The sequence below is a fragment of the Callospermophilus lateralis genome, chromosome 11 (genome assembly GCF_048772815.1).
Source record: "Callospermophilus lateralis isolate mCalLat2 chromosome 11, mCalLat2.hap1, whole genome shotgun sequence".
Classification (NCBI taxonomy): domain Eukaryota; kingdom Metazoa; phylum Chordata; class Mammalia; order Rodentia; family Sciuridae; genus Callospermophilus; species Callospermophilus lateralis.
Window position 1 is genome coordinate 22,755,334 of NC_135315.1, and position 25,495 is coordinate 22,780,828.

The 25,495-nt window shown below is 51.2% G+C and overlaps 1 protein-coding gene across 1 annotated transcript in view; it reads left to right on the forward strand.

The window, feature by feature from the left end:
* Plxdc1 (plexin domain containing 1) overlaps nucleotides 1–24,643 on the forward strand; it is a 63,605-nt gene extending 38,962 nt beyond the window's left edge. Inside the window, exons 8-14 of the mRNA XM_076869679.2 lie at nucleotides 6,893–6,988; nucleotides 10,505–10,586; nucleotides 13,919–13,979; nucleotides 15,129–15,264; nucleotides 19,609–19,641; nucleotides 21,674–21,834; nucleotides 23,231–24,643. Of these exons, the coding sequence (XP_076725794.2) occupies nucleotides 6,893–6,988; nucleotides 10,505–10,586; nucleotides 13,919–13,979; nucleotides 15,129–15,264; nucleotides 19,609–19,641; nucleotides 21,674–21,834; nucleotides 23,231–23,350 (689 nt within the window). The 3' untranslated portion in view covers nucleotides 23,351–24,643. The remainder of the gene's footprint in view (nucleotides 1–6,892; nucleotides 6,989–10,504; nucleotides 10,587–13,918; nucleotides 13,980–15,128; nucleotides 15,265–19,608; nucleotides 19,642–21,673; nucleotides 21,835–23,230) is intronic.
* Nucleotides 24,644–25,495: the final 852 nt, after the last annotated feature.

Below are 25,495 nucleotides of genomic sequence, written 5' to 3' on the forward strand. Positions count from 1 at the left end.
TCTGCCTAGGGTCCTCTCCCCTCTTGCCCTTTTCTCTGCTGGTCCCTCCTCCTCTGCTCCTGAGTCTGGGCTCTTCTTTCTCTGCCCCTTTTCTATTTCACTTTGATGCCAGGAGGAATCCTCCTACCTTCCCAAGGGTTGGGGTCCCTGCAAGGTCTCAAGCCATGATTATTGAATGACCAATCAGATAAGCAAGGGAATGAATGAATGCAGACTGTGCTGGGATTCCTTATCTTACTTTTTTGGGGGGGACAGGAGGTAATCAGGGATTGAATTCAGGGGCACTCGACCACTGAGCCACATCTCCAGCCCTAGTTTGTATTTTATTTAGAGACAGGGTCTCACTGAGTCACTTAGCACTTCATTTTTGCTGAGGCTGGCTTTGAACTCACGATCCTCTTGCTTCAGCCTCCCTAGCTGCTGGGATCACAGGCCTGCGCCACCACACTCGGCTTACATTTTTTTATACCATGACCTCCTGTTCTCGGGGGATTTTGGAGGCTGGACCTTTCAGTGTCCTGGGTTCTTCTGAAGGAACCAATGTTCCTGGTAGCTGATATGGGAAAAAAAAAAAACAAAAAAAACAGGACACATAAACTTCTCTTTCTGAGCCATGAACATGTCTTGACAGGGCAGCAGCATTTTCCAGGTCTTGAGTGACTGGGAGCAGAGACAAACCAGACCTTCCCAAACTGCCAGAAATGCGGCTCTGGGGCAGCCCCCATGCTGATTCTGGAAAGCATCCGGGACAATGCAGATGGATGTCATTGTCCTTGGGTAAGCCCCAGAAGTTGCTGAAATGATCCAAAGGCAAATAGGCGGGGATATTAAGGATCCTGTTTACAAAAAGTAAAGAATCACCAAAGCCATACCTCAAACAGTGCGAGCTGGCAGTTGGAAGAAGCCTGTATTTTCAACTGGAGACATTGCCACACACTCACTGCATCCCCCTCCCTGCCACCACTCATCGGTCGCTGGTCCGGCTGTTTGGTTTTGGAGGACATCTGGCCATCTCTGGCTGCACACTTGCCCGGAGCACATCCCTAATTCTGCCCAGCTCTGCCCCAGTTCCTGGTGGGCAGCTTCCCCAGAGCCCTGCCCTCCCTGGCTGCTGCTCCTGTGTCTCTGTCCTTCAACTCAGCTTCCTTGACAAGTGCAGGTCTCCATATGTGCAGAGTCCCTTTGTCCCTTCCATTCCTCCCTCCCTTCCACCAAGGGTGAGCTCTGCCTTGCATCCTTGCAGGTGGAAACTCCTGAAAGCCAACTCTGCCCCTTTGGGCTGTAACCGAGGAAGAGGTCTGTCTGGTTTTCTGTGGCCATCTGGGGACAGCCCTTTTGGAAGGACCACAATCTGTGGTGGGCGGGGGAGGAAGGCCGTATTTCCTTAGGGCTGAGGGCTGATGCTATACTAAGCTGCTGAGGTTTGCATGACTGTACATGCAATTCTCAGTCATTTCTTGAGGCTCTGTTAATACAAGGCCTGGTGCCATGGGCAGGGTGCAGAGATAAATATATGGGGGAGCTCAGAGCCTGGTAGGGAGAGGGGCAGGCAGGACCAAGCAGTGTGACAGGTGGCACTGGACATTGCACAGGGAGTGGTGAAGCTCAGAGGAGGGGCCACCCACTGCCTGAAGTCTTCAAGAAGGGGATGGCCATTCTGCTGAGCCTTAAGGCTGAGGGAGGGAGTAAAGGGAAAAAGGTTGCCAGTGGACTGCAGAGGCCACAGCCAGGCAACCTGGAAGGCAGAAGCGGGAGACCTGGAGTTTCCCATTCATTTTTTAAATCCCATTGGTGCCTGAAAGGGATGATTTTTCTCAGAAGAAAAGATGGATCTTGGGAGTAGTGGGTGGGATGGAGCTCCAAAAGCCTGCCTAGAATGTTCCTGTCCTCCATGGAGAGGTTCCCAGTGCACAGGCCCCCTTCTCATAGCAGTGGGTCACACACGTGGTGCCATGTAGCATAGGAGAACTTTGGTGCCTCATTGGACACATGAATTACAAAAGCCTGCCCTCCTCACAAGACTGGGCATTCTCTGTCAAATCTCACTCTCGCCTGGCAAAGGGTCTTTCTGGTATGCATATGTATGTATATATATATATAAACCTATGTGGGGCTGGAGCTGTGACTCCGTGGGAGAGCCCTTGTCTAGCATGTACAAAGCCCTAGGTTTCATCACTAGCACTAGAAAAAAAATCTGTGTGTATGTGCCTGCGTGTGTGCGTGTTTGTATGTGTGTCTATGGAGGGGGCGTGGGTGTGCCTGGGGGTGCACATGCATGTCCAGGCTCTGTGTACTTTGCTCCCCTCAACTCATGAGGGGGTCTGTCTTCTCTTAGGACCACAGCAGCCCTGTAGATAGCTGGAAGTTGCTGACGATGTCTCTGAGGCTTGCCTCCTTTTCTCTGAGACTGAGGGTTATTTAGGAAGAAAATAAACACACAGTCATTCAATCCTTTGGATGTTGGCTTAATTTCTTATTTTCAAAGACAGATATGTAAATGTTTCCATCTGACTTAGAAACACAAATAGGAACTCTCTCGACACCTCCTCCCCAACACCATGTTTAGCAGCTGGAGATCAGCCCTGGTGCAAGTATTTACACCATGGAAATTGGCCAGAGCTACAGTGGGGACTCCTCAGACCTTCCCCACCTGACCCCAGGCAACAGTTGAACACTCATTTGTAGATGTCTTTGAAGATCTTCTGGAGCTGCCTTGGCATGGAGACCTGAGTTGTAAGTCTGGTCTCTGCAAAAAAAAAAAAAAAAAATTATGTGGCCTTGGGCAAGTAATGTCCCTTCCTTGATCTCACCTTCTTCCTTATAAAATAGGGAGACTGGTAACATCTTGTCTGTGAGCCCTGGAAAGTCATGAGGGTAAATGAGATGATTCAGATCCTGGTAACTTCCTAGTAGGAGCCCCAGGGTGGGCAGTGCCAGGTCTGTCTGGCGAGTCACTGAGTGCTCAGGACCTAGCAGGGTCCCCAGGACAGGACAGGTGCCCATACCTGTGTGTTGAAGGAGTAAATGAATATGGTACAAAGTGATCCTGGGCTTTTGTGCAATCTTTCCCGTTTAATTATCATAGATATTTCCCATTTAAGGCTGTGGATAGGCTTGGTAAATTAAAAAGTATTGTACAAAAATGTGTCAGGCCATGGATTAATGTCTGAATCTCAGCTTCCCCATTTGTGAAATGAATTGCGGGACACTTGACTTCTTAGTTCTCTGTTGACTCTCTGTATTTATTTATTTATTTATTATTTTTCGGTGGACACAACATCTTTATTTATTTATTTTTATTTTTTTATGTGGTGCTGAGGATCGAACCCAGCGCCCTGTGCATGCCAGGCGAGCGCGTTACCCCTTGAGCCACATCCTGCCCTCTCTGTTGACTCTCAACCTGACTAGTCTGAGTCTCTAGAGCTGGGTCCATCTCCTCTCTGATGGAGCCCATACCTGGGTGGGGCTCCCCTGGTGGGCACCTACAAGGGCCCCCTGGACCCCTGGGCCACCTACTCCTTTTAGCCATTTTTCTGAGGAACAACGTGTCCCTGGATCTGCCGGGCAGGGAAGCCGGAAGAGAAAAGCAGGGGGAGGCTTGAATCTCATCACAAATCATGTGGCTCTAATTTAGGAGTCCATTGAGGGGGAGGGTGCCTCGGCTGGAGAAATTCATTCTCTGTGGCAGGGAAGGAAGGACTGGGCTAAGGTCCTCCCACTGCCTCCTCAGGAGGATTGGTAGGTGGGGGTGGGGGCAGGGAGCCTCTGCGATCAGTCCTCTCTGAGCAGCCCTTGGAGGGGCATGGGAGATTCACCCCAACCCCCAGCACCCCCAAGCCAATTCACCACTTGGGCTTTGATGTCCCCCACTTTTCTTATTGCCTTATTCTCTAGGAGGGAAAAAGCAAGAAACAGCTTCTACTCTGGCACAGGAAGAAAGAAGGGAAACCAGGGAAGAGGTGGCAATCCCTGGAAGAGAAGCAGCCTGGGCCTCGGGGCCAGCAGAGGGAAATGGAGAGGCCCACAGGACTGGGCATTTGAGGCTGAGAGAGTGAAGGTGGGGGACCCAGTTGGTCATAGTCAGACAAGATCATGGTCAGGCACCTCTGTGGAGGATCTCCAGTCTGTCCACCGCAACCTCCACAGTGGTAGGGGGCTGCAGGGCCCACTAGGGAGTCTCAGACAAGAAACATTCGGAGAGAGAGATGGGGAAGAAAGGGTGGGGAAAGAAGTGAGGCAAACTTTCTCTCCATGTTCAAGTTTATAAACTAAACTTTGGTTAGGGAGGAGTTTGAGGGGCTAGGAGGGCCTGAAAGTGGCCTGGAGTCTCAGCTACATGAAAAACAAAGACAATAAAGGAGTTGGGAGCCCCACGGTGGTGTACACTTTATAATCCCAGCTACCCAGGAGGCTAAAGCAGGAGGATTGCAAGTTCAAGGCCAGCCTCAACAATTTAGTGAGAACCTGTTTCGAAATAAAATTTCATAAGGTCTGGGGACATAGCTTAATGGTAGAGCTTAATGGTAGAGCACTTAAGCATGCATGAGGCTTAATCTTCAGTAACACACACACACACACACACACACACACACACACACACACGTTAGGACTGAGAGGGGGCTCATGTATTAAGTGGCTCTTGGGGTCCAGGTGCTTTATTTATATAAGTAGCCTAATTTTCAGGACAACCCCATGTAGAGGAAGACTAGTCCCATTTCTGGATGGTCCTCACAAAGCCTACGTCCCTCATCCAAGGTCACCCAAGTAGTAAAAACAGAGCTATCTGCCTGGGCACAGTAACCCCAACTTCCCCCGTTCCTTTGTGATTGCCCTTCTGATCCAGGGCTTCTCTTCCTCCAAGTCTCAGTCAGTCCTCCCATCTCCCTTGCCCTTCCTACCCAGCCCAGAGCTGTAACCAATTTATGGATAACAGATAGATTCCCTTAGAAAAGTGGGAATCGGGGGCTGGCTTGTGGCTCAGTGGTAGAGTGCTCGCCTGGCATGTGCGAGGCCCTGGGTTCGATCCTCAGCACCACATAAAAATAAATAAATAAAATGCTGGTATTGTGTCCAACTACAACTAAAAAATAAATATTAAAAAAAAAGAAAGAAAGTAAGAAAGAAAAGTGGGAATGGGCAGTGCCAACATTTCAAGCTCAGGCCTTAACGGCTGTAGATTCAGAGGGACCGGCTGTAGATTCAGAGGGACCTTTGTTTAGTTCCGGGGACCTTTGCTAGCACCAAAGCCAGAGCAGTTTCCTTTTCATTGCTTAGAATGATGTTGTACAGGCTTGAATGTTTCAGGGGCTGAGTGTTCACTAGTACCTTCAGCAGAGCAGTGTGGTGTCCTGGGGAAGGAGTGAACTTTGGCCCCACACCAAAGGGGGTTCAATCCTGGGTTAAGCAGGAGGGAGCTAGTCCAAGGTTGAGGATAAGTAAGTGATGACATAGAGCTGAGATATTCTGCTAAGCAGTGGGTGCCCCCTGAATCCTTCACACAGGAGGAGGGGTGAGGGATAGGGCACCCAGCAGTTGCACTAGAGGCCTTCCCTTGCATGGTGGCTCTTCTGCTCCCTTGCAAAATTTTCCCCCAAACCATCTAGAGTTGAGTGAGAAATATTTCCCTACCTACTCTGGGCTTCTAGTACTAAAAACCCAATCCAAACTAGCTTAAACAGAAAGGGGAGTGCCCTGGGGAATATCAAAGTAGAACAAAGAACTAAACGAGGAGCTGAACAACTGGGAAAATGGAGGCCAGAGAAGGTCTTGGAACCACACTAGTACTTCCTGTTCCTTTCCATAAAATAATTTTATTCTGTGGCCATGAGACTGGAAACACTGTCATTCATGAGTTGGTTAGTTGAAAAGTCTCAGGGAAGATCTCTGGTTGGCTCATCTCAAATCTGTCACCCAGACCTGAACCAACCACTGTGAGGCGGGGTCTTGGAAGACGGCAGCTTCAGTATGCTGGGCACAGTTCCCCCAAAAGGAATATTGTTTCCAGAAGGAGGAAGGGCGTTGGAAAGACCACACATTCAGTGCCCTTTCTTCTTGTGGGGAAGCTCAGCAGCTGGCTGCCAGCCTTGCAGAGCTAAAGGAAACCAATTCCAAGTCCTGGTTCATGAATGGTCATGGTGTGGTCATGAGAAATATCAGCACATAGAAGATTGCCATTTTAAGACAAATATTTTCATCTACAATTCCAGTTTTTTTCCTCAAAAGGGTGTTGTGGCAAGTGTCTCTGTGTTTCTACTTCACAGACCAGAAACAGAGGCTCAACTGACTTGCCCAGGGTTAGCTAGCAAGTCGGAGCAGAACTCGACTCAGAACTCGGGTTGTCTGACTCCCGAGGTCCTGAGGGTAGTTTCTGCAGGGATCAAGGTAGGACTTAAACCTGGATCCAGACCTTGAACCTTGCTCAAGCCTCCATCCAGGAGGAGAGAGTGGTCAGCAAGAGACTGTAGCAGAGCACTCACGGTGGGTCAGATTCAGGACCTGAGGCTCACAGTCTAATGCCCAGAAGGTCTACACAACCTGGTGAGTACAGTGGGAGGCGGACACCTAGCCTGAGAGGGAACTGGTCAAGAGGTGCCACTCAGGGAAAGAGGTCCTTGAGCCAGATCTTCAAGAGTGAGCTCGGCAAGGAGATAGGGTGGGGGAACCTCATGGCTCAGGGAACAGCCCTGTGATGGCAGAGGCATGTGGAAGCAGAGGCTGCCCCTCTCCTCACCCCAGCAGCAGCCCTGCATCTGTGGTGGTAGTTTAACTTGCACACAACAGAGGCTCTGCTCTCCAGGTCAGCTCCTGGCTCTTGTCTCTCCCAGGTTGGTGGGTTTACTTCCTCCCTCTGGCTGTGACAGGCTCCTGAGGACAGGCTCTGCCTCTGTTTCAGAGTCTCGGCGAAGGACCATCTTTGAATACCACCGGGTGGAGCTGGACTCCAGCAAGATCACCAGCACGTCGGCCGTGGAGTTCACCCCATTGCCAAGTGAGTGCGGCTTGTTCTCAGGGACAGGGGGCATTCCGCCATCTTGCAACATGCTTCAGAGTCAACAGACAGGGTTTATGGCCCAGGCCCACCACTGAGCTCTGGGGAATACAGTCACCTAACTTCTCTGGGCCTCCCTTTCTCACCTGTAACCTGGCCCCAACACCTCCCTCCCAGAGCTGTGGAAAGGTCTAGAACCAGAAATGGCAGCTCTGACATTTAGTGGTAGGTCCCAGGCCCAGGGTGTGGTTTGCCTAATATATGACAGATATTGTTATTGACATATAATTGAAACCCCAGAGAGATGTACCCTCTTAGCGCCAAGGAAAAGTAACCCAGAAACTGAACAATTTGTGGTTTGTCATTACATTTTCCTTGGAGGAAATAGTGCTGGAGTCCATGGGCAAAGGACAGTAAAAAGATTTAGGCAGCAGCCCTCCAAAAGCTTACATACAGTTGAAGACACACACCATGACCAAGGCCCCCTTGCCACTGTGGACGCCTCAGGACTGGCTTTGGGTGTTCTTTGGGATGTGGGGACTGAGGCAGGGACTGAGGGTAAAGGACAGCACTTCTATTCTTGTATTTTTAAGAGAGTTTAAATTCCTCTCCTGTCTCATGGTACCTCCCAGATTCCTTCTGAAGCCATGGCCTGCCTGCCTTTTGTGACGTTTCTTGCTTCCCTTTCTCTTCCTCCTCCTTCCTGGGAATTGGGAGATTGAGAACGAAGAGGAGGAAGAGGAAGGGTTGGTCATGAGTGCCAGGCCATGTCTCAGCCTGGGCTCAGCAGGTATCTTCCCCTGGAAAATAGAAAGGACCAGACACCAGGGAGTCACAGGGCTAGGACACTGTGCAGGTCACAGACTCACCCACCAACCCAGTAACCTTCTTTGGAGGCAGAAGCCCAGGGCCTGAGAAACAGGGATTCCTCAGGGACTTACAAGGACAGACTTCAAGTCCTAAAACTTGGATAAGCTTCAGTGAGGAATAAGGACATACAGGGCCAGGGCTAACTGCCTGGGTGAAGCAGTGACCTGGGCTGGGTGCGGAAACACATCCCACGCCCTTCCATATATGAATGTATGTATGGAACAGGGTCTCGACAGGTTGCTTAGGGCCTCACTAAGTTGCTGAGGCTGGCTTTGAACTCACAATCCTCCTGCCTCAGCCTCTGGAGACTCTGGGATTTTAAGCGTGTGCCACCGCGCCTGAAATGCACTTCTGAGACTGTTTAGTTGAGTCACTCCCCCAACTCTAGTGAATTTCGTGAGCATTTAATGGCACACAGGACATCTGAAATGAGATGAGAGACACAGGCCAACAGGTGTTATGAACTCCCCACAAGGCTCCCAGAGGGTTTCGTCATGGCCAGTGTGGCCAGAGCCTTTAAGGGGCCCCCAGAGTCACTGAGAACGGCAAGGCCGTGGACTCCTGTGTGGCCGCCCATGTAGGAGCCCTGCTGGCTTTGCCGGGAGAAAGCTCTTTATCCCTCAGCTTCTCCATTATGCTTTGGGTGCCGAGAGCACTTATCCCAGATACTCCCAGGGATGTGGATGGCTTATCTTAAAGCCATCGCACTCCATGGTGGGTCCTTCCTGGCTCCTCTGCTAGGAGACAGTCAAGGAAAGGTACCCTGGGTGAGGCTGGGAGCAGGGGCACGAGGAACCCACCAAGGAACCAAAAGGCTGAGTTCTGGTTCTAGGTTCACACAGACCCTGGCTCAGACCCAGACCTGCCACTTTTAGCTTCATGACTCCAGGCCTCAGTTTCTTCCTATGTAAAATGGGAATAAGAAGAGCAGGTCCCCATGAATTCTACGTATCACACGCTGGGCACTCTAGGCCCCCTGGGTACAGCAGGGAAGGAGAGCACATGGCCCCACCCCCACCTCAGGGCAGCCCCTGCTTATTTCCTGCTCTTGGTTTTTCATCCACCATGGTAGACAAAAGGACATAGCGCCACCAACTGCCAGTCCCTCCCATAGAGCCACTGAAGGTGGATTCACTGTGCTCACATAGCCTCTTTCCTACTCACCAAGGACTGGTTCCCAGCTGCCATCTTGCCAGAACTCCACGGAATGCAAATTGGCTCCCTAATTAATGGGTTGAGGTATCATCCCATGAAACTCACAGAGGAAGAAGCGCATGTAGTGTTTATCGAATGAGAGGTCATTTTTCTGTAGTTACCTGTCCCTTCTTGCTGCTACCAATGTGATCTGTCAGCTGCTTATAAGATGAGCCCTTGTACAACACACAGCTCTTCTGGGCTTTGTGCCAGTAATTGGCCACTCAGAGGTGGTGTGGCCCCCTGGAGTGGGCAGCATTCAGTTGCAAGTGAAGAACTTGGAGTCCAGCCCCCAGGCCTCCAGCTCCCCAGGCCTCCTGCTCCCCAGGCCCCTGGCTCCTCTACCTGAGCAGTGCAAGGAGGGCCCAGGTGCCCTCCAGCAGCCTGCTCTGCTCATTCTCTGCCCTGGGCCAGCCCCAGCTGCTGCTCTCTTCTTGCTGCTTCTGCCTCTCCCCTCCGTGCAGCCTGTTAGGGGTTCTGTCTGTCCTGGGACCACTCCTGGGCCATACACACCAGGCTCTGCTGCTTGGACTTTTCCTCCCCTGGGAGAGTTGCCCGCTCCCTCCCTCCCTTCTCATCCTCTGCCCAAAGGCCCTCCCCTCCATAGCTGGTGTTAGGCTCCCTGAGCAGCTCCCATCCCCACTCTCCTTCTGCATTCCTGTCCTGAACTACTTTTTCCTCTGCCCCTCTCCCCACAGAAGCCCTGAGGTAGACTTGTCTATCTATTTGCGAGCATCTGCTCTTTTTCTGCTCACTGCTAGGACTCTCTCATCCAGGACTTCTAGCCCCAGTAAACTTTTGTACTGTTTTTTTTTTTTTTTAATATTTTTTTAGATGTGATGAACCTTTATTTTATTAATTTATTTATACGTGGTGCTGAGAATCGAACCCAGACCTTTACACATGCTAGGCAACCATTCTGCCACTGAGCCACAATCCCAGCCCAACTTTTGTACTGTTAATTGAACCCAGGGCCATTTTGCCACTGAGCCACATCCCCGACCCTTTTTATTTTTTTTTATTTTGAGACAGTGTCTCCCTAACTTACTGAGGCTGGCCTTGAACTTGTGATCTTCCTGCCTCAGCCTCTCAAGTTGCTGGAATTACAAGGATGCACTGCTGCGCCCAACTTGTAGTTATTTTTGTCTGTGCATCTGTTTGGTGTCTGTCTGCTCATATGACTGTAAGCCCCAAGAAGGCAGGGACTAGATCTTACATTTAACCCCCCCAGCACCAGCTCAGGACCTAACCCCCTGGTCATGGAAGGAGAGAAGGAAGGAAGGGAGTTGGGGCTGGACTGAAGTGAGGGTCGCAATAATGAGCTCGAGTTCCTGCTAAGACAGAGACTTTATTGTTCTGGAAGGTCCCAGAACTCAGGAGTTGTGCCCTGTGAAGCTGGTAGAAAGGTAGAAAGGTCCCGATGCTCAGCGGCCACTGCCTCCTCTCTTGCAGCTTGCCTGCAGCATCGGAGCTGTGACACCTGCATGTCCTCGGACCTGACCTTCAACTGCAGCTGGTGCCATGTCCTGCAGAGGTTTGTGCCCGGCATTATGTGCTGAGTCCCATAAGCAGACCCCGGAGGAGAACAGATGGTGGCAAAGCTCCACTCTTACCTTGGGCCTCTGGGCCTCTCTGCCAGCACGAGGTTCTCTCTCTGCTCCACGCCTCCCTGACTAACAGGACAAGAATGTCTCAGAAGAGAATTTCTCTTGAGGCTTGTGCCTGATCAAGGTGCCTGTGTGGCAGGGTGAGGCCTGGGGTGACAGCCTGGGGTGACACTAAGCTTCCGGAAGACCATTCAGGGATTCTAGCTGCTGTAGCCCCCTCCTTAATCCCAGGAAGCTGTGAGGGTATTGGTTCTAGAGCAGGACTTCTCAAAGAGAAGGACTCAGTTGTGGTCATCCCAGGGTCTCCAAGATCTCCTGTAAGCATGCAGAATCCTGGAATCTCTGGAAGGGGACCCGGGACCTGGCATTTTAACATAGTGCCTCATCTGCAGACAAGTGTCAGAACTCCCAGCTCAGAGACAGGCAATGACCCACTGCCACTGGATGAGAGCCCTGTGACCCCAAAACACCACCTCAAGATCTTTCTTGGGTTGCAACAGGGTTTCTTGAAAACCAGGGGTGTGGACACTGCAGGCATCCGCAGAAAGTTGGGGGAGGCTACAACACCGTATGCTTGGTTTTGGAAGCACAGAAAATTCTGGGTGAGATTCAGTTTCAGGGCTAAAGTCCTTAAACCCATTTATCTTCTACTCCTCGTTCTGAAATCATTTCCTTGCACATTAGATTTAGAATTCAAGCTCTGTTCTCCTGTCCAAGATAAATAAACGGCAGGAGGGGAAAGAAGGATTCCTGTGGGGACTGAGCTCTCATGAGAGTGGGAAGCCCTAGGAACTCCGGGAGCCTTTAAGGCGATCTTGAAAATTGCAAAATTACAGTCTCTGAGTTCCCGTGCAGCTGTCAGCGTTTCCTTTGCTCCTTTCCAACATCCCTGAGCAGAAATAGAAGCCCTGGCCTCCACAGGCAGCCTATATGCACAGGGCGGGCTCCACTCGCAGGGGAGAGGGTGCGCTTATCAGGCCTCCCAAGTGCTCTCCCTACCAGCTGTGCCTTGGCGCACTCACCTGGGGCCTCAGTGTGTTTACCCTGTAAAATGGAGCTGCATTATGTGAATCAGGGGGATGTGGGGGGTAGGGGAGAGAAACACTGTTATTTAAACTCCCCAAATGCCAAACAGCATTTTTACAAAGCATCCAGGGGTCTTTGAAGGAAGGCAGAGAGCCTCAGAATTCGTGGAGCTGAACCTGGGTTGATGGGTTGGTTCTTCTGGAACAGGAGACTTTGCAGAATCCTCTGCCACCAAGTCTTTCAGAATCCCCTGGAGGGCTGGCTGGATTCCCTGCCTCTCCCCGCAACAACCCACAGAATCTGACCCCTTAGGACCAGGGTCCCCAGGAGTCTGATTTTTTGGAGTGTTTCATCTTCTGCACTTTCAAAGTGCAGAACTGCTGTCTCTGTGGTGGGGAGACGCTCTGGATGGCCTGAGATGAGCCCTGGGATCCTGGGGCTGGCTGCCACCGCGTGACTCAGCATCCAGCACAAACGGAGCCATGGGAACTGCAAAATGGGCCAGACGAAAGCAAAACCCTCACATCACCACAGCCCCATTTAGCGGCTACACCCAGACTTGGGGAGCATGACTTGACCAGAGAGTGGCCTGCCTCAGCGGGACTGGCCAGTCAGGAGTGGGGGGAGGGCGGGGCTCTGCGCGTGGACTCTGCCCTACTGGGGTTCTGTCAGCTCCAGAGCAGAGAAGCTCTCTCAGAGGGTGTGAGGTGACAAGGGCCACAAACCACCCATCCTCAGACACTCACAGGCCTGGGCTCACTCCTTGCCAGCTTTTTAGAGCCTCTGGCTCCAAATGAGAGCTGACCCTAGTGCCCTAGAGCCAGAGGGCAGGGCTGATAGAGGACCCTGGTTCTCTTCTCTCCTCCCCTTCATCTCCTCTGCTCTCTGTAGCCTCCCAGGGCTTCCCCTCCCTGCTCAGGGCTGGATCTGATTTAGACAGTTTCATTTACCATGGAAAAAGTGTCTTTCTGTCATCCTAAAGTGGTCCCCAAGGCCCACTGTGGAGTCTAAGGGTGACCTCAGTTCCTGGACTAGCTCAGGAACTGATGGTCATAACCGCTGCCTTCCAACGTCATTGTGAGAGTCCTAAGAAATGGTGCTGGAGGAGCCGTGTCTGGGGCAGCACCTGGCGTTCAAGAGACACTCAGTAAGTGGCCATCTCTCATGGCCCTCTGAGTCTGGGTTGACTGGCTCGGGGTTTAGAATGTGATGCTCTTAGACCTGTACTGAAGGCTTAATCCTGGAAAGAATCAGTTAGCCTAGTCTAAAAGAAACTTTGGTCCCCAGCTTCCAATAACTCCCCTAATCCTCTATCCCCCAAAGTAGTGGTCCTGGAGGGCCTGAGAGAAGGAGCCTGTGGCTGGTGCAGTGCAGCCACCCCTGCTCAGGAGGAGCAGCTTGGAGGCCATGGAGGCCTCTCTGAAAGGAAAGACTAGAGGTCCTCAGAAAACCTCAACTTCGGCCTCGCTGGGTCTTGGACTGATGGGCAGGGGCTGCTGGTGTGGAGTTAACTTGCTGGGAATCTTTCTCTGCCCTGGTGGCTCAGGATGTTATTCTTCCCGTGCAGATGTCCCTGAACTCAAATAAGGCTTGCTGCTTCCCCTGGCACCAAAGAGTGAAGAAGGGCAATTTGAGCCCTTGATGCCATGGAGAACCTTCTCTGGTTCATCCTTGTATCCCACCCTCTCCCAAGGGAGGCACTTGGTCTCTTCCAGCCCAGCTGAGCTGCACAGTGTCCTCTCCAGAGACCCTTGTCAGCCAGTTTTTCACCTCTCCCAGCCTCCAGCAGAACCCTTGTTTCTGCCTTTAATGATCACACAGGGAGTGCAGGCCAGCCTCTGCCGATGCCCACCTTCCACCAGCCTCTGCTTCAAAGTTGAGGCCAATGAATACCGGGGAGCCTGGAGAATGAGCGTGAGTTCCTCCAGTTCCAGGAATCAGAGTCAAACAGACTTAAAAGTCATCAGAGGTCATGCGTCCCTGCACACCACACACACACACACACACACACACACACACACACATCTGGGCAGCTGCGGCCTTGATCCCGAGAGCTGGTCCTAAGAAAGGTGGGGATACGCAAACATCCTCCCCTCCCTCCTGCACCTGGGGAGCTTGACCAGGAGTTGAACCCCTCCTCACTGTCTTCAGAGACGTACTGAATAGGGAACATGAAAGTGGAGGGCTTCTCTTCTGGTCCCCTCACTTCTCTAACTTTTTGACTCCCTTGCAGGTGCTCCAGTGGTTTTGACCGCTATCGCCAGGAATGGCTGGCCTATGGCTGTGCCCAGGAGGTGAGAAGCATGTGTGCGCTGCTGTGATGTGGCCCTGTGCAGGTGAGGGGAAGGAGGCCAGCAGGCCCCTCCCCAGGGAGCTGTGTTTCAAGGTGTCTTCAGCCCGGGGTGTCTTTATTCTCTCCTCCAGCTAAGATTTGTTTTCCAGATTGCTCTGAGCTAATTAGACCACTCTGGCAGGTTTTAGAGGGCTCTGTGAGTCCCCAAGACAACTGCTTCTGGGGACTTGGCTTTCAGCAGGCAGCTTCTCGGGAACTCCTCTGGTGCCTGTAGAGGCAGGGCCTCAGTCCCAGCTGGCTCCTCCAGAGGCTGTGCACCTGCCGAGGCTCTAGGCCTCTGGCTTTTAAGGGAGGCAGTCATCCTGGGGGTGTGGAGGGTCGTTCCAGGCACCTCCCACTTAGAATACTGTACCGGTTCCTTCTCATTACTAGAATTTTCCAGCAATGATTCTGGGTGGGGAGCATCCTGCTCTCATACCCTGGGCTGATGAAGAGCTCACTGCATCTTTCTTTGCTCCCCTCCTCTTCCTCGTCTTGTAGTGGGAGCGCCTCACGGTGCTGCCCTACACTTGCTCTTATTTAACTTGACCTTGAAGCTGGAGGCCAGTGCCCCCCTTGGTCAGAGGGGAGAGTGTGAGGAGCAGGCCTGCCTCTCACAGCTATGAGGCGCTGGACTCAGCATTTAAACATGAACCCGATAGGCCCACCGCCACGCCCTCACCATGACCTCTTTTATTAGTCCAGGCCAGTGAAAGCTGTCTTTTTCTGGCCTTAAAAAAAATCTGTCCAGCCTCCCCTTTCTGACGTTGGCTGTGCTGAATGTCTAGATTTGCTCTATTTATTCAAGATTGGCCTCTCAGCTCCTTCCTTGAGTAAGAATTTGAAGCAGCTGACTGATAAATTGCCCTGTAAGATAAAACACTTGAAGGATAAAGTAAAGGGTTTTTGTTTGGTGGTTGTTGTTGTTGTTGTTCGTTTTGTTTTCTTTTTTTGAACTGGAGTCTCCCTAGGTTGGCCAGGCTGACCTTGAACTCCTGGGCTCAAGCAAGCCTTCATCTCAGCTTTCCCAAGTGGTCAGACTAAGTGGAAGGTTTAAATGCATCCAGGGCCCAACTCTAGCCAGGCAGCAGTGCGGGGGTCTCTCTTCTAGGCAGAGGGCAGCACGTGCGAGGACTTCCAGGATGAGGACCACTACTCGGCCTCCCCTGACAGCTCCTTTGGCCCCTTGGACAGCGGCCTCACCACCACTTCCTCCTCTCTCTTCATTGACAGCCTTACCACTGAAGGTAAGGCTGGAGCTGGGGTGGGCTGGCGGGGGACCTGGAAGAACCATTGCCTGAAGCACTCACTGGCCCTCATAGGGACCATCTCATGGGACAGACGTTGCCCTGCCCTCTTATAAAGGACTGAAGCCCAGAGCGCTTAGTTCACTTGCTGGTGAGCAGCAGAGGCAGGTGTAGAATGGGCTACTCTTGGGCTATAACCACTGTGCTGATCTGCATCAGAGTGAGGGGTCAAATTCACTGTGGAGAGGGCAGAATTAATGTCCCAGCCCAGGGCCAGGCATTTCTATAAGCCACCTGGGTTACTCTTGATAGTAATCCCCTCACAGGTTCTGGGAAGTCTCATTCTTACAGCAGGTTTGAACTTAAGTCCACACACTAAGAGGTGAGAGAAAGGTTGTTTGATTTTTCTGTAACTTAACTTTGCTTCTGACTCTCAGACCCCACTTGGCAGGAGCTCTTCTGGCCTTGGCCCCTGCTCCAGCAGAGGGTCCAGGTGGGCCCCTGATGTCCTCCATCTTGGGTTGGTGACCATTCATACTGCCTATTCAGACCAGGCAGTTCCCAGGCTTCTTTGCCATCCCAAGGCCTCTTGGTTGAAACTGCCAGAGGTCCTGGGTAGTTTCCGGCTCCCGGTCCCCTGGGGACTCTGTGCAGCCTCCTCCAATCCAGGAGCCCAAGATCTTTCAGTTTCTCCCAAATTCCTCCAGGATTCTTTGCTTATCTCTGAGAAATTCCTCTCTTATCCTTTTCTAATATATCTCTTCTAGATTTGAAAGCCCCTTTCCCTTAAAGAAAGACTGAAGGATTATGAGCTCTTAGCCTCCTCTGAGCCAAACACCTGCTTAGAAGGAATAACAGGTAGGAGGAAAGAAGGAAAAAGTTAGTATTTTAAAATATTTAGCCACCATCCTAATTTACCAATAAGGAAATAGGCTTATAAAGGCCAAAGTAGGTGACTCAGGCCTACATGAGGTGCCCTCACCTTTCTAAATATTGCCCGGTGAACTGAAAAACTAAATCAGGGTCTCCTGGCCAGAGTGAAGTCACAGAGGAGAATGAGATATGAGAGAAAGAGCTAATATCTTGGGGGACTGGCCATGTGACGGGTAGGTTGCTACAGTCATGTACAAATTAATATTTAGTCCTCCTAAACATTCTGGATGTTGATATTGTTATGTCTCCATTTTATAGAGAGGACATTAAGACTCAGAGAGATAGATGACTTGCCCAGGGCCACCCAGCCAGGAAGAGATGGAGTCAGGTCTCATCTGGCTCCAAAAGCTGCTCTCCTTCCCCTTGACCCCACTGCCTTTTTCAGTGCTGAAAGAGATGAAAATGGTTGGTGACAATTCAGGGAACAGGGAATAGAGCCAAAGGTGGACACGTGAAGCAGACTCGGGTGGCTTGGTCACCCTGAGGCTGCTGGGAAATAGCAAAAGGCTGGTTGAGACTCAGGTACTAAGAGCTGAGGTGCTGCTGCTTCCGGGGATTAAATGAAGAGGAAGCACAAAGAGACCTGGCCCTTGGGGAGTTAGCAGCCAAGTGCAGGGGTGACCCTCCAGTGAAGGGAAGCTCCACCAGAAGGAAGCAACCCTTGGCCAGTCTCCCTCAGTCCACCCTGTGCTTCGAGGGCACGCTCCGGCTGGCACTGGGCTGGGGGTGCAGACAGCTCCCTCACCTCACTCAGGACTTCACCATCTGGTTGAGCCACAGTGTCCGAGGCTGGAGGGGTGGTGGTGGTGGGCACGGAGAGCCCAGGACACAGCATCTGGGGGCCTGTTCTAAGTCCTGACTTGTAATAACTTGGGATTGCAGGGACTAGCTCTGTCGCGCTACTGTGGTGGCTGTCCCTCACAGAGGCAGCAGATTCTGTTTGCCCATTTTGTTGTCTGGATCCTGCCAGGCCAGGAACTGGCCTCACTCCTGCTGTGTAACAGTTCCCAACAAAAAGCATTACAGTAAGTGAGGATGATTATGGCTCCATGTCCTTCCAGGCCTGGAGGAGGTGGCTAATATTGTCAAGAACTTTGGGGCTGGAGAGGTGGCTCAGGGGTACACCAGTTGCCTAGCATCCTCAAGGCCCTGTGTTTGATCCCCAGCACCACAAAAATAGAGATCTTTTAATGATGACTGCCCCCCCCCCCCTAGCTCTCAAGGCATCTTGACAGAACTGAGGCCAGGTACCCGCCCGCCGCACATGGGCCACTGTACCCAGCTGGTTTGCTACTCTCAACCGACCAAGTCCTTTTTGTTGTTGTTGTTGTTATTGTTACTGGAGATTGAACTCAGGAGCACTTAACCACTGAGCTACATCCCCAGCCCTATCATTGTGGGGCACTTAGGAGACAGGCTTGGGATAGAGTCTGTTTGGTGAGTTCATCTTGTGGAACAGTCTGTAATGGGGAAATGTTATAAACCAAGGGGATGCAGCTTTCCTGGGGGACGTGCCTCAGCAGGACAGAGAGGACTAGGGGAGAGGAGGCCTGGGGGCTGAACTCCAAGTTCTTCACTTGCAACTGAATGCTGCCCACTCCAGGGGGCCACACCACCTCTGAGTGGCCAATTACTGGCACAAAGCCCAGAAGAGCTGTGTGTTGTACAAGGGCTCATCTTATAAGCAGCTGACAGATCACATTGGTAGCAGCAAGAAGGGACAGGTAACTACAGAAAAATGACCTCTCATTCGATAAACACTACATGCACTTCTTCCTCTGTGAGTTTCATGGGATGATACCTCAACCCATTAATTAGGGAGCCAATTTGCATTCCGTGGAGTTCTGGCAAGATGGCAGCTGGGAACCAGTCCTTGGTGAGTAGGAAAGAGACTATGTGAGCACAGTGAATCCACCTTCAGTGGCTCTATGGGAGGGACTGTGACAGGCACCATGTGCTTTTGTCTACCAGAGGTAAGTGTGGATCAGGCTACAATGGATTTTCAGTGGTCTATATTCTCATGTTCTTCTGAATCAAGTTATGCCCAGTAATATTTAGGTTATTTTGGTCAGTTTTTATTAGCCAATTCATTGTTGTCAACTTGCAATAACAAAATAGATGTGAAGGGCTGGGGTTGTGGCTCAGTGGCAGAGCGCTTGCCTATCATATGTGAGGCACTGGGTCTAATCCTCAGCACCACATAAAAATATAGATACATAAAAAAGTTTTTTTAAAAAGTAAGTTACTATTTTTAAAAATAGGTTTGAAGTTCTGCTCAAAAGTTCTTGTTTATTGAAATTCTGGAAGAAAATTCACCTGTAGAAATCTACAATTTTATTTTCCTTTCAATTTTGGGGAATTGCTTTTTCCTCTTCTTTTTTTTAAACTAGGGCCCCACACATGCTAGGCAAGCACCCTACCACTGAGGTACATCCCCATCTCTTTTTATTTTATTTTGAGACAGAGTCTTGCTAAATTGCAGAGTCTGGCTCTGAACTTCTGATCCTCCTTCCTCAGTCTCCCAAGGAGCTGGGATTATAAGCAGGGGCCACTATCCCCAGTTAGTTTGCTACTCTCAACTGACCAAGTTTTTTTTGTTTTGTTTGTTTGTTTTTTTGGTTTTTTTTTTTGGTTATTGGGGATTGAACTCAGGGGTACTCAACCACTGAGCCACATCTCCAACCCTATTTTGTATTTTATTTAGAGACAGAGTCTCACTGAGTTGTTTAGTGCCTCGCCATTGCTGAGGCTGGTTTTGAACTCATGATCCTCCTACCTCAGCCTCCCAAGCTGCTGGGATTATAGTTGTGCGCCATTGTGCTCAGCATCATGTGGGTTTTTTTTTGTTTTTTTTTTTTTAAGAGAGAGAGAGAGAGAGAGAGAGAGAGAGAGAGAGAATTTTAATATTTATTTTTTAGTTATCGGCGGACACAACATCTTTGTTTGTATGTGGTGCTGAGGATCGAACCCGGGCCGCACGCATGCCAGGCGAGCGCGCTACCGCTTGAGCCACATCCCCAGCCCCATCATGTGGGTTTTAACTATTTTTGACCAGAGTCTCAGGCATGCTAGGCATGTGCTCTAACACTGTGAGTCCTCCGTTCTCCCACCTGTTATTTCCTCAAAGGCAGGGACCATGTCTGTTACCTGCAGTGTCACCAGCACCTATTTCCAGGGCTCAGCCCACAGTAAATGCTCAATAAATATTTGTTGAATGAGTCAATAATTTACAGGAAAGTCGGCCCGACTTGCTCTGGCCTTCTACCCTTGCATTGCTGTGAGACTCTAAGCAAGTCACCTCCCCTCTCTGCACTTCAGCTGAACCAAAGCTCCTAAAATCCCATCCAGACCCAGGGAGACAAAGGCATAGTGATTCCACTAATCTTGCTCCTTTGTCTTCTCTCTTTGAAGATGACACCAAGTTGAACCCTTACGCAGGAGATGGTGAGTATAGAACCACCTGCCCTCTTCCCCGTACCCCTGGCTTTGCCCTACCCAAGAGGGTGCACTGGGCCTCTTATTGTGGCCAAGAGGAGGAACAAATCAGCCAATGTGGACGGCTCAGACCTCCTGCTAGGTGGGAAGGCAGGGGGCACTCTGGGCACAGGCCCCTAGATTGAAGGAACATGTCTACCCAAACATTTCTATCTTAGCTAGATCCTTCAGAGGTTCTTCCTGGCCTCCCACTCTTGAATATTAGCTGCCCTGAAGAGGCGGGAGGGGAAAGTCTGAGCCTGGGCAGACATAGCTGGTGGGGCCGGTGGCCATGGCCCCCCTCCCCATGGGCCTCCTAGTCAGCGAGGGGAAGCAATTTCTCTGACACTAAGTTCCCTTGTGGGTTGGCCCATAGCACACAGAAGTTGTCCCATCATAAGCTTTGCAGGGCACCAGAAGGCAGGTTCACCCAGCCTTGGGGATGCCTGGGAGGATGAGCTGTGGGGTGATCGGGCCCTCCTCCCCTGCCCATCGCCCAGGGCCAGCTGGGCTCTGCTGCAGCTGCTGTGAGGACAGGCGCCCCTTCCTACTGCAGGCTAGAGGTTGTTCTCTGATTCCCTCAGGAGAGGTGGTTAAGGCAGTGCAGTTAGATGCATCTCCCACCAGAGAGGGCGCCATTGTTCCTCTCCAGGCAGCAGGAGGGACAGAGGGAGGCACAGAGGGAATGTTGTGGGTGGAGGGCTGCACATCCAGTCAACCAAGTCCTGCCTGTGAAGTCACCAGGGTGGCAGCAGGTTGTGGGCTGGTGGCCAGCAGGTCTGGGAGACTGGCTTGTGACCTGTGTTACCTCAACTCTTCCCACCTGTTGGCATGGGGGCGCTAGCCAAGCTCTGCGGTGCCTGGATAGCTTCTCTCCTGAGTTTCCTCAGCTTGCCGAGTGACAGAGAGCAGGGGCTAGGAGGACAATGATTTTGAACACGTTCTATTAAAAGCCCTCACCCTCTGTTGCCTCCCATTTCGCCCACTGGTGTGTAAAAAGGGCTCAAGATTTCTGTGGCTGACATACTCACCTGTCTTCTCCACCTTGTCATCCCTACAGTCCCCAGGTAATGTCAGGGAACCAGGCTGCGTAGGGCTGGCCCTAGACTGGTGTGTCCTTGGGCAAATTGCTAACCTCCATTTCCATTCCCTCAGTCACACAGGAAAGAGTGGGACTGGAGGGGCTCCCAGCTCTCTGGTCCGTGGAAACTTCAGCTCCTCCTTGGGATGCATTCCAAACACAGAGATGTCCTCGGAGAGTGCCTGCTGACTGTTAGATCTCAGGGGACCTAGTCCATTCCATAGAGCTCAACTGCGTGCCCATCATTTCGCCTAAGAGCTGAGGACACAAAGATGAATAAGATCCTGACCCTGCCCTCCAGAGTGTCTCAATTTGGTTGACAGTGACAAGTAGAAATATTGTCCTTTGCTATCATAATAGTTGATACTTATTGGGTCTTCTAAGATGCTCATCATGTCCTCAGTGATTGATATGACATCTCATTTTAACCCTCATAATAATCCTATTAAGTGTTATTGTTGTTATTATTACTGTTGTTGTTCTACAGAAGTGATAATGGAGGCACAGAGGTAAATAATTTGCCCAAGGTTACGCAGCTAGTGCGTGGCAGAGTATATATTTGAACACAAGCAGCCAAATCCTAGATCCCAAACTCTTAACCGTCACATACCCTTTATAAATTCCTTAAAGGTGGTTGTGTGACACAGACGTTCAAGAGAACTTCTCTTACGATCCTTGTTAGGCATTTGGACAGCTTTTAAGTGGTTTTGGAAAACCCCCTGAAAGGCGCTAAGAATAACATGAATGCTGTACTCCTCCCAATTCCACCAGTTTCTGTCCCACCTTTCTCACGTTTTTGATAAGTGGACCTAAAGGTCCTGTGGACTTTCATCTTGGGGACTTTTTTAGAACCCAAGACTCCATGGCCCAACTTTTCCTGCTCCCCTGCAGCCCCTCCCTACCCTAATGGTCTCTCCACAGGTCTCCAGGACAACTTGTCCCCAAAGACAAAGGGCCCCCCTGTGCACCTGGGCACCATCGTGGGCATTGTGCTGGCTGTCCTCCTGGTGGCAGCCATCATCCTGGCTGGTATTTACATTAATGGCCACCCCAACTCTAATGCTGCGCTGTTCTTCATCGAGGTCAGTGTAGAATGTGGTCTCGGTTCTGCCGTCCACTCTGTATCAGGGATTCCAAGGCCATTGTGTACCCACCTTTTCCCCTTGCACCTCTCACACATCACCTGCCTGAGAAACCTACACCAGCCCCCTCCTGGCACATCTCTCAGTGGTTGGTTGGTGCCCTTTGTGTCCATCACCCCCAGGGTTCAGCCTCTTGGCTCGCTGTCCCTAGAACAGCCTGTCTGCTTTTGTTTCCCCATTTGTGAAACTAGAAAAGTCCCCAGAGGAAAGATTGAAGGCCAAAAATACCATATAGAGCCCATTTAGTGGCTGGGCAGCCGTTCCCTAATGATTTATGGTGTCTCTTGCCCAAATTGCAGACTTGGGACTTATTTGGAGCCATAATAGAACCAACCTCTTTTGCTGCTGCTTTGGATTTTTTTAGATGACAAATGAAAGTGGAAATGGTAATGAGGGCTGTGCTCTCTGGGAGTTTTAGTTGAGGATACTGCGGTTCCAAATGTTCCAGAATGCTGAGGGGCCAGCCGAAGTGCCACACGGGAAGGAAGACTCAATCCCCAGCACTCTGAGCCACAGAGTCCAGCAGCTGCTGTCCAGCCCTCCACTCTTAGCTGGGTTATTAGCTCCCAGAAGATATGGCTCATTTCATAGAATTAGCTGAGTGCTTACAGTGTGTCCATGGTTTTTGCTAGGAGCTGAGGACACAAAGATAACTAAGATACTGTCCTCGCCCTCCAGAAGGCTGCAAGCCGGTGGTACCCTTTGGGAATTCCTTAAAAGTTATCAGAAAGAACTTTCCTTATGCTCCTTATTAAAAAGGATCATTTCAAAGGTTTTCAGAGGGGCACAGTCATGGCCCTCTGGCACCTCAGTCTCCTCTGCACAGGTCACAAACTCACTGACCTTATTTATGGATCCTCATCAGTCTTTCTGAAGTCTTAGCCTACCTGGGTATCACCTGGGAACTGAAGATCCCCAGGCCACAGGGACTCTGATGGAGTAGGTCTAAGCTGGGCCCAGGAACCTGCATTTCAGTAAGCCCCCGGTTCCCTCTGATGCAGAACCTGTGCTGTCTGGAGGGTTATCTTGGCATTTCCAGAGCTTCCCAGATCATTCCAGTCATTTCTGACCCATAGCTCAAAGCTTCAGCAACAGTTGTATAGAACACACAGTGAGGGATCAAATGTACTTCTTCCGAACACTGGCTCCAGTGGTCAAGGGGTGACAGTGGGGAGCCTTTTGGGGAGAGTGGCCCTGACTATCACCTGGAGCCCAATGGGCCCCAGCACCCCAGAGTCCTTATAAGAGAGAATTATGGCACTGTCCCTTGATGGTGGGGTCCCCATGGAGAGATCATGTCTGCTGACTCTGTTTCTGTCCCCCGAATCCCCTGCAGCGGAGACCTCACCACTGGCCAGCCATGAAGTTCCGCAACCACCCCAACCACTCCACCTATACTGAGGTGGAGCCCTCGGGCCATGAGAAGGAGGGCTTTGTGGAGGCCGAGCAATGCTGAGGCCAAGTAAGAAAACCCAGGATGGCCAAAAAAGATGAGCTGTGCAAAGAGAAGAAGTAACTTTTGCAGGCCTTCTCCAAGTACCTGGGCCCAGAAGAGGAGATGGGTGGCTTATGGTGCTGGGGCCGCAGTTTAGCCCACAGCCCAGCTAAAGAGGGGGCAGCACAGTAACCACGGGGGGTTTTAAAGGAACAATCACCTAATCTCATCCTGTTTAATAAGAGGGGTCTCCCCTTGGTTCTCTCAATAATCTACTCTCTAGCTGTCCCAGACCTACCTCCCCACTGGAGGTGGCCTCATGCCCTTCCGGCCTCTTGAGGCTCCTGTGTAGATCACAGGCTCACTAAAAAGCCTGGGGGAGGATTGCTGCGTTCCAGGGCATAGTCTCAAGAGCTGGTCCTCCTGGCTCTGGAGGCAGCACTCTTAGCCCCAGCTTCTGTGGCTCTGGAAGCCAAAGAAGGGGTTCTCTCCATCTGTGAAGATCTAAGCCCTTAGGACATGTCGTCATGGGAGAGAAGCCAAATAAGAAGAAAGGAAGAAGGGGCTGGGGCTGGGGCTCAGCGGCAGAGCGCTCGCCTAGTGCGTGCGAGGCCCTGGGTTCGATCCTCAGCACCACATAAAAAATAGATAAAATAAAGGTATTGTGTCCAACTACAACTAAAAATAATTATTTATAAAAAAAAAATGGGAAAAGACGCAGCTGTGGGGAAATTTGCATTTCAGACTTGGCTCCCTTCCCAGGACATGTGCATCTGAGCAAGCGCAACCTATAGCCAAGCTTTGCGCCCTGGGCGGGCTGAGCCCTGGGTAGCCCACGCCCCATGTGGGGCTCCTTTTCCCATCAGTATGTCTGGTGCCCATTTTACCCACTGGCCTGTACTGCAGTCAGTGCCAGTAAATACCTCTAAAGGCAGAGCTTGCTTAGTTCATATTTTTCTTTCTCTGAACTGGGTTTCTATAGCCATTAGGGACAAACGGGGGAACTTGAGGATTCCTTGACACCCACCCAGCTGGGGGGATCTTCTGTTGGCATCCTGTTGAGCAGCAAAGCTACAGGGCAGGTGAGACAGAGGAAGCCAGCACCGGCACATGAGGGAGAATTTTCTACCTAAGACCTTGACCTGGAAATGTCCCACCGTCTCCCTTGCTCTGCAAGAAGTTTTGGGGGCAGGGAGTGCAGCCTCCCAAACTCAGCCTGGTTTCAGGGACTTCTGTCCCGGGGAGGAGCCAGGGTTGCTTCTGAAGGGCACTGGAAATTAAAATCTAGAGCTCACCCTCATTCTAAGTGAAAAAAAAAAAAAAGGCAAATAAATGTTAAGTCACAGTATCCAGTTAGGCCCCTTTGTGCCGGTCACTGGGAGGCTGCAAAGGAAGAGTTAGAGCATCTGACAATTCAGTGTGTGTGTGTGTGTGTGTGTGTGTGTGTGTGTGTGTTGGGGGTAGGCAGTGCAAATAGCCAGATGCATGGGAAGCCTTGACGGATGGTTTTCTAGCTGCTTCACGGTTTATCTGCAGTCAGGACTCTAAAGACAAGCAGACTGGGAAGCCCGCTGGTCCTCTGTCCTGCTTCACCAACCGGAGAAGAAAGGGCTGGAAGGTGGGTAGGGGAAGGGGAATCCGCATTTGAGAAAGAAAAATGACAATGCAACAGAGAAGAGTTCTTTGCAAACTTCAGAAGACAGAAAGATGGGTAATGCTCTCCCAACAGTGGCCTGGCACCCAGACCTCCGGCCGTCTTGGCTCAGACTCAGTAGCAAAGCATCTCTGATGGTCGTGCAGCGGGAAGCTCCTGCTGTGGCCTACGGCAGTGGGCAGCACCATTTGCCCCACTCCCAAACTCCAGCACAGTTTTTCCCAGTGTTCAGTCACCCATTCTGGATTCCTGAAGGGAAAGAATGTTGACAGTGGAAAAGGGGCATGGTGACCGGGAGACCTCTGCCCCTAGCCACTGCTGGTGGAGAAGGGATGCCTTGGCCCTGGCCACAGCAAACCTGGCTGACCCCTGGAGTGTCAGTGGCAAGGGCAGTGGAGCTGTTAAAACCAAAGATGAGGGCTGGGGCTAGGGTTGGGGCTGGGGCTCAGTTGGCAGAGCGTTTGCCTAGCATGTGTTAGGCACTGGGCTCAATCCTCAGCACCACATAGGAA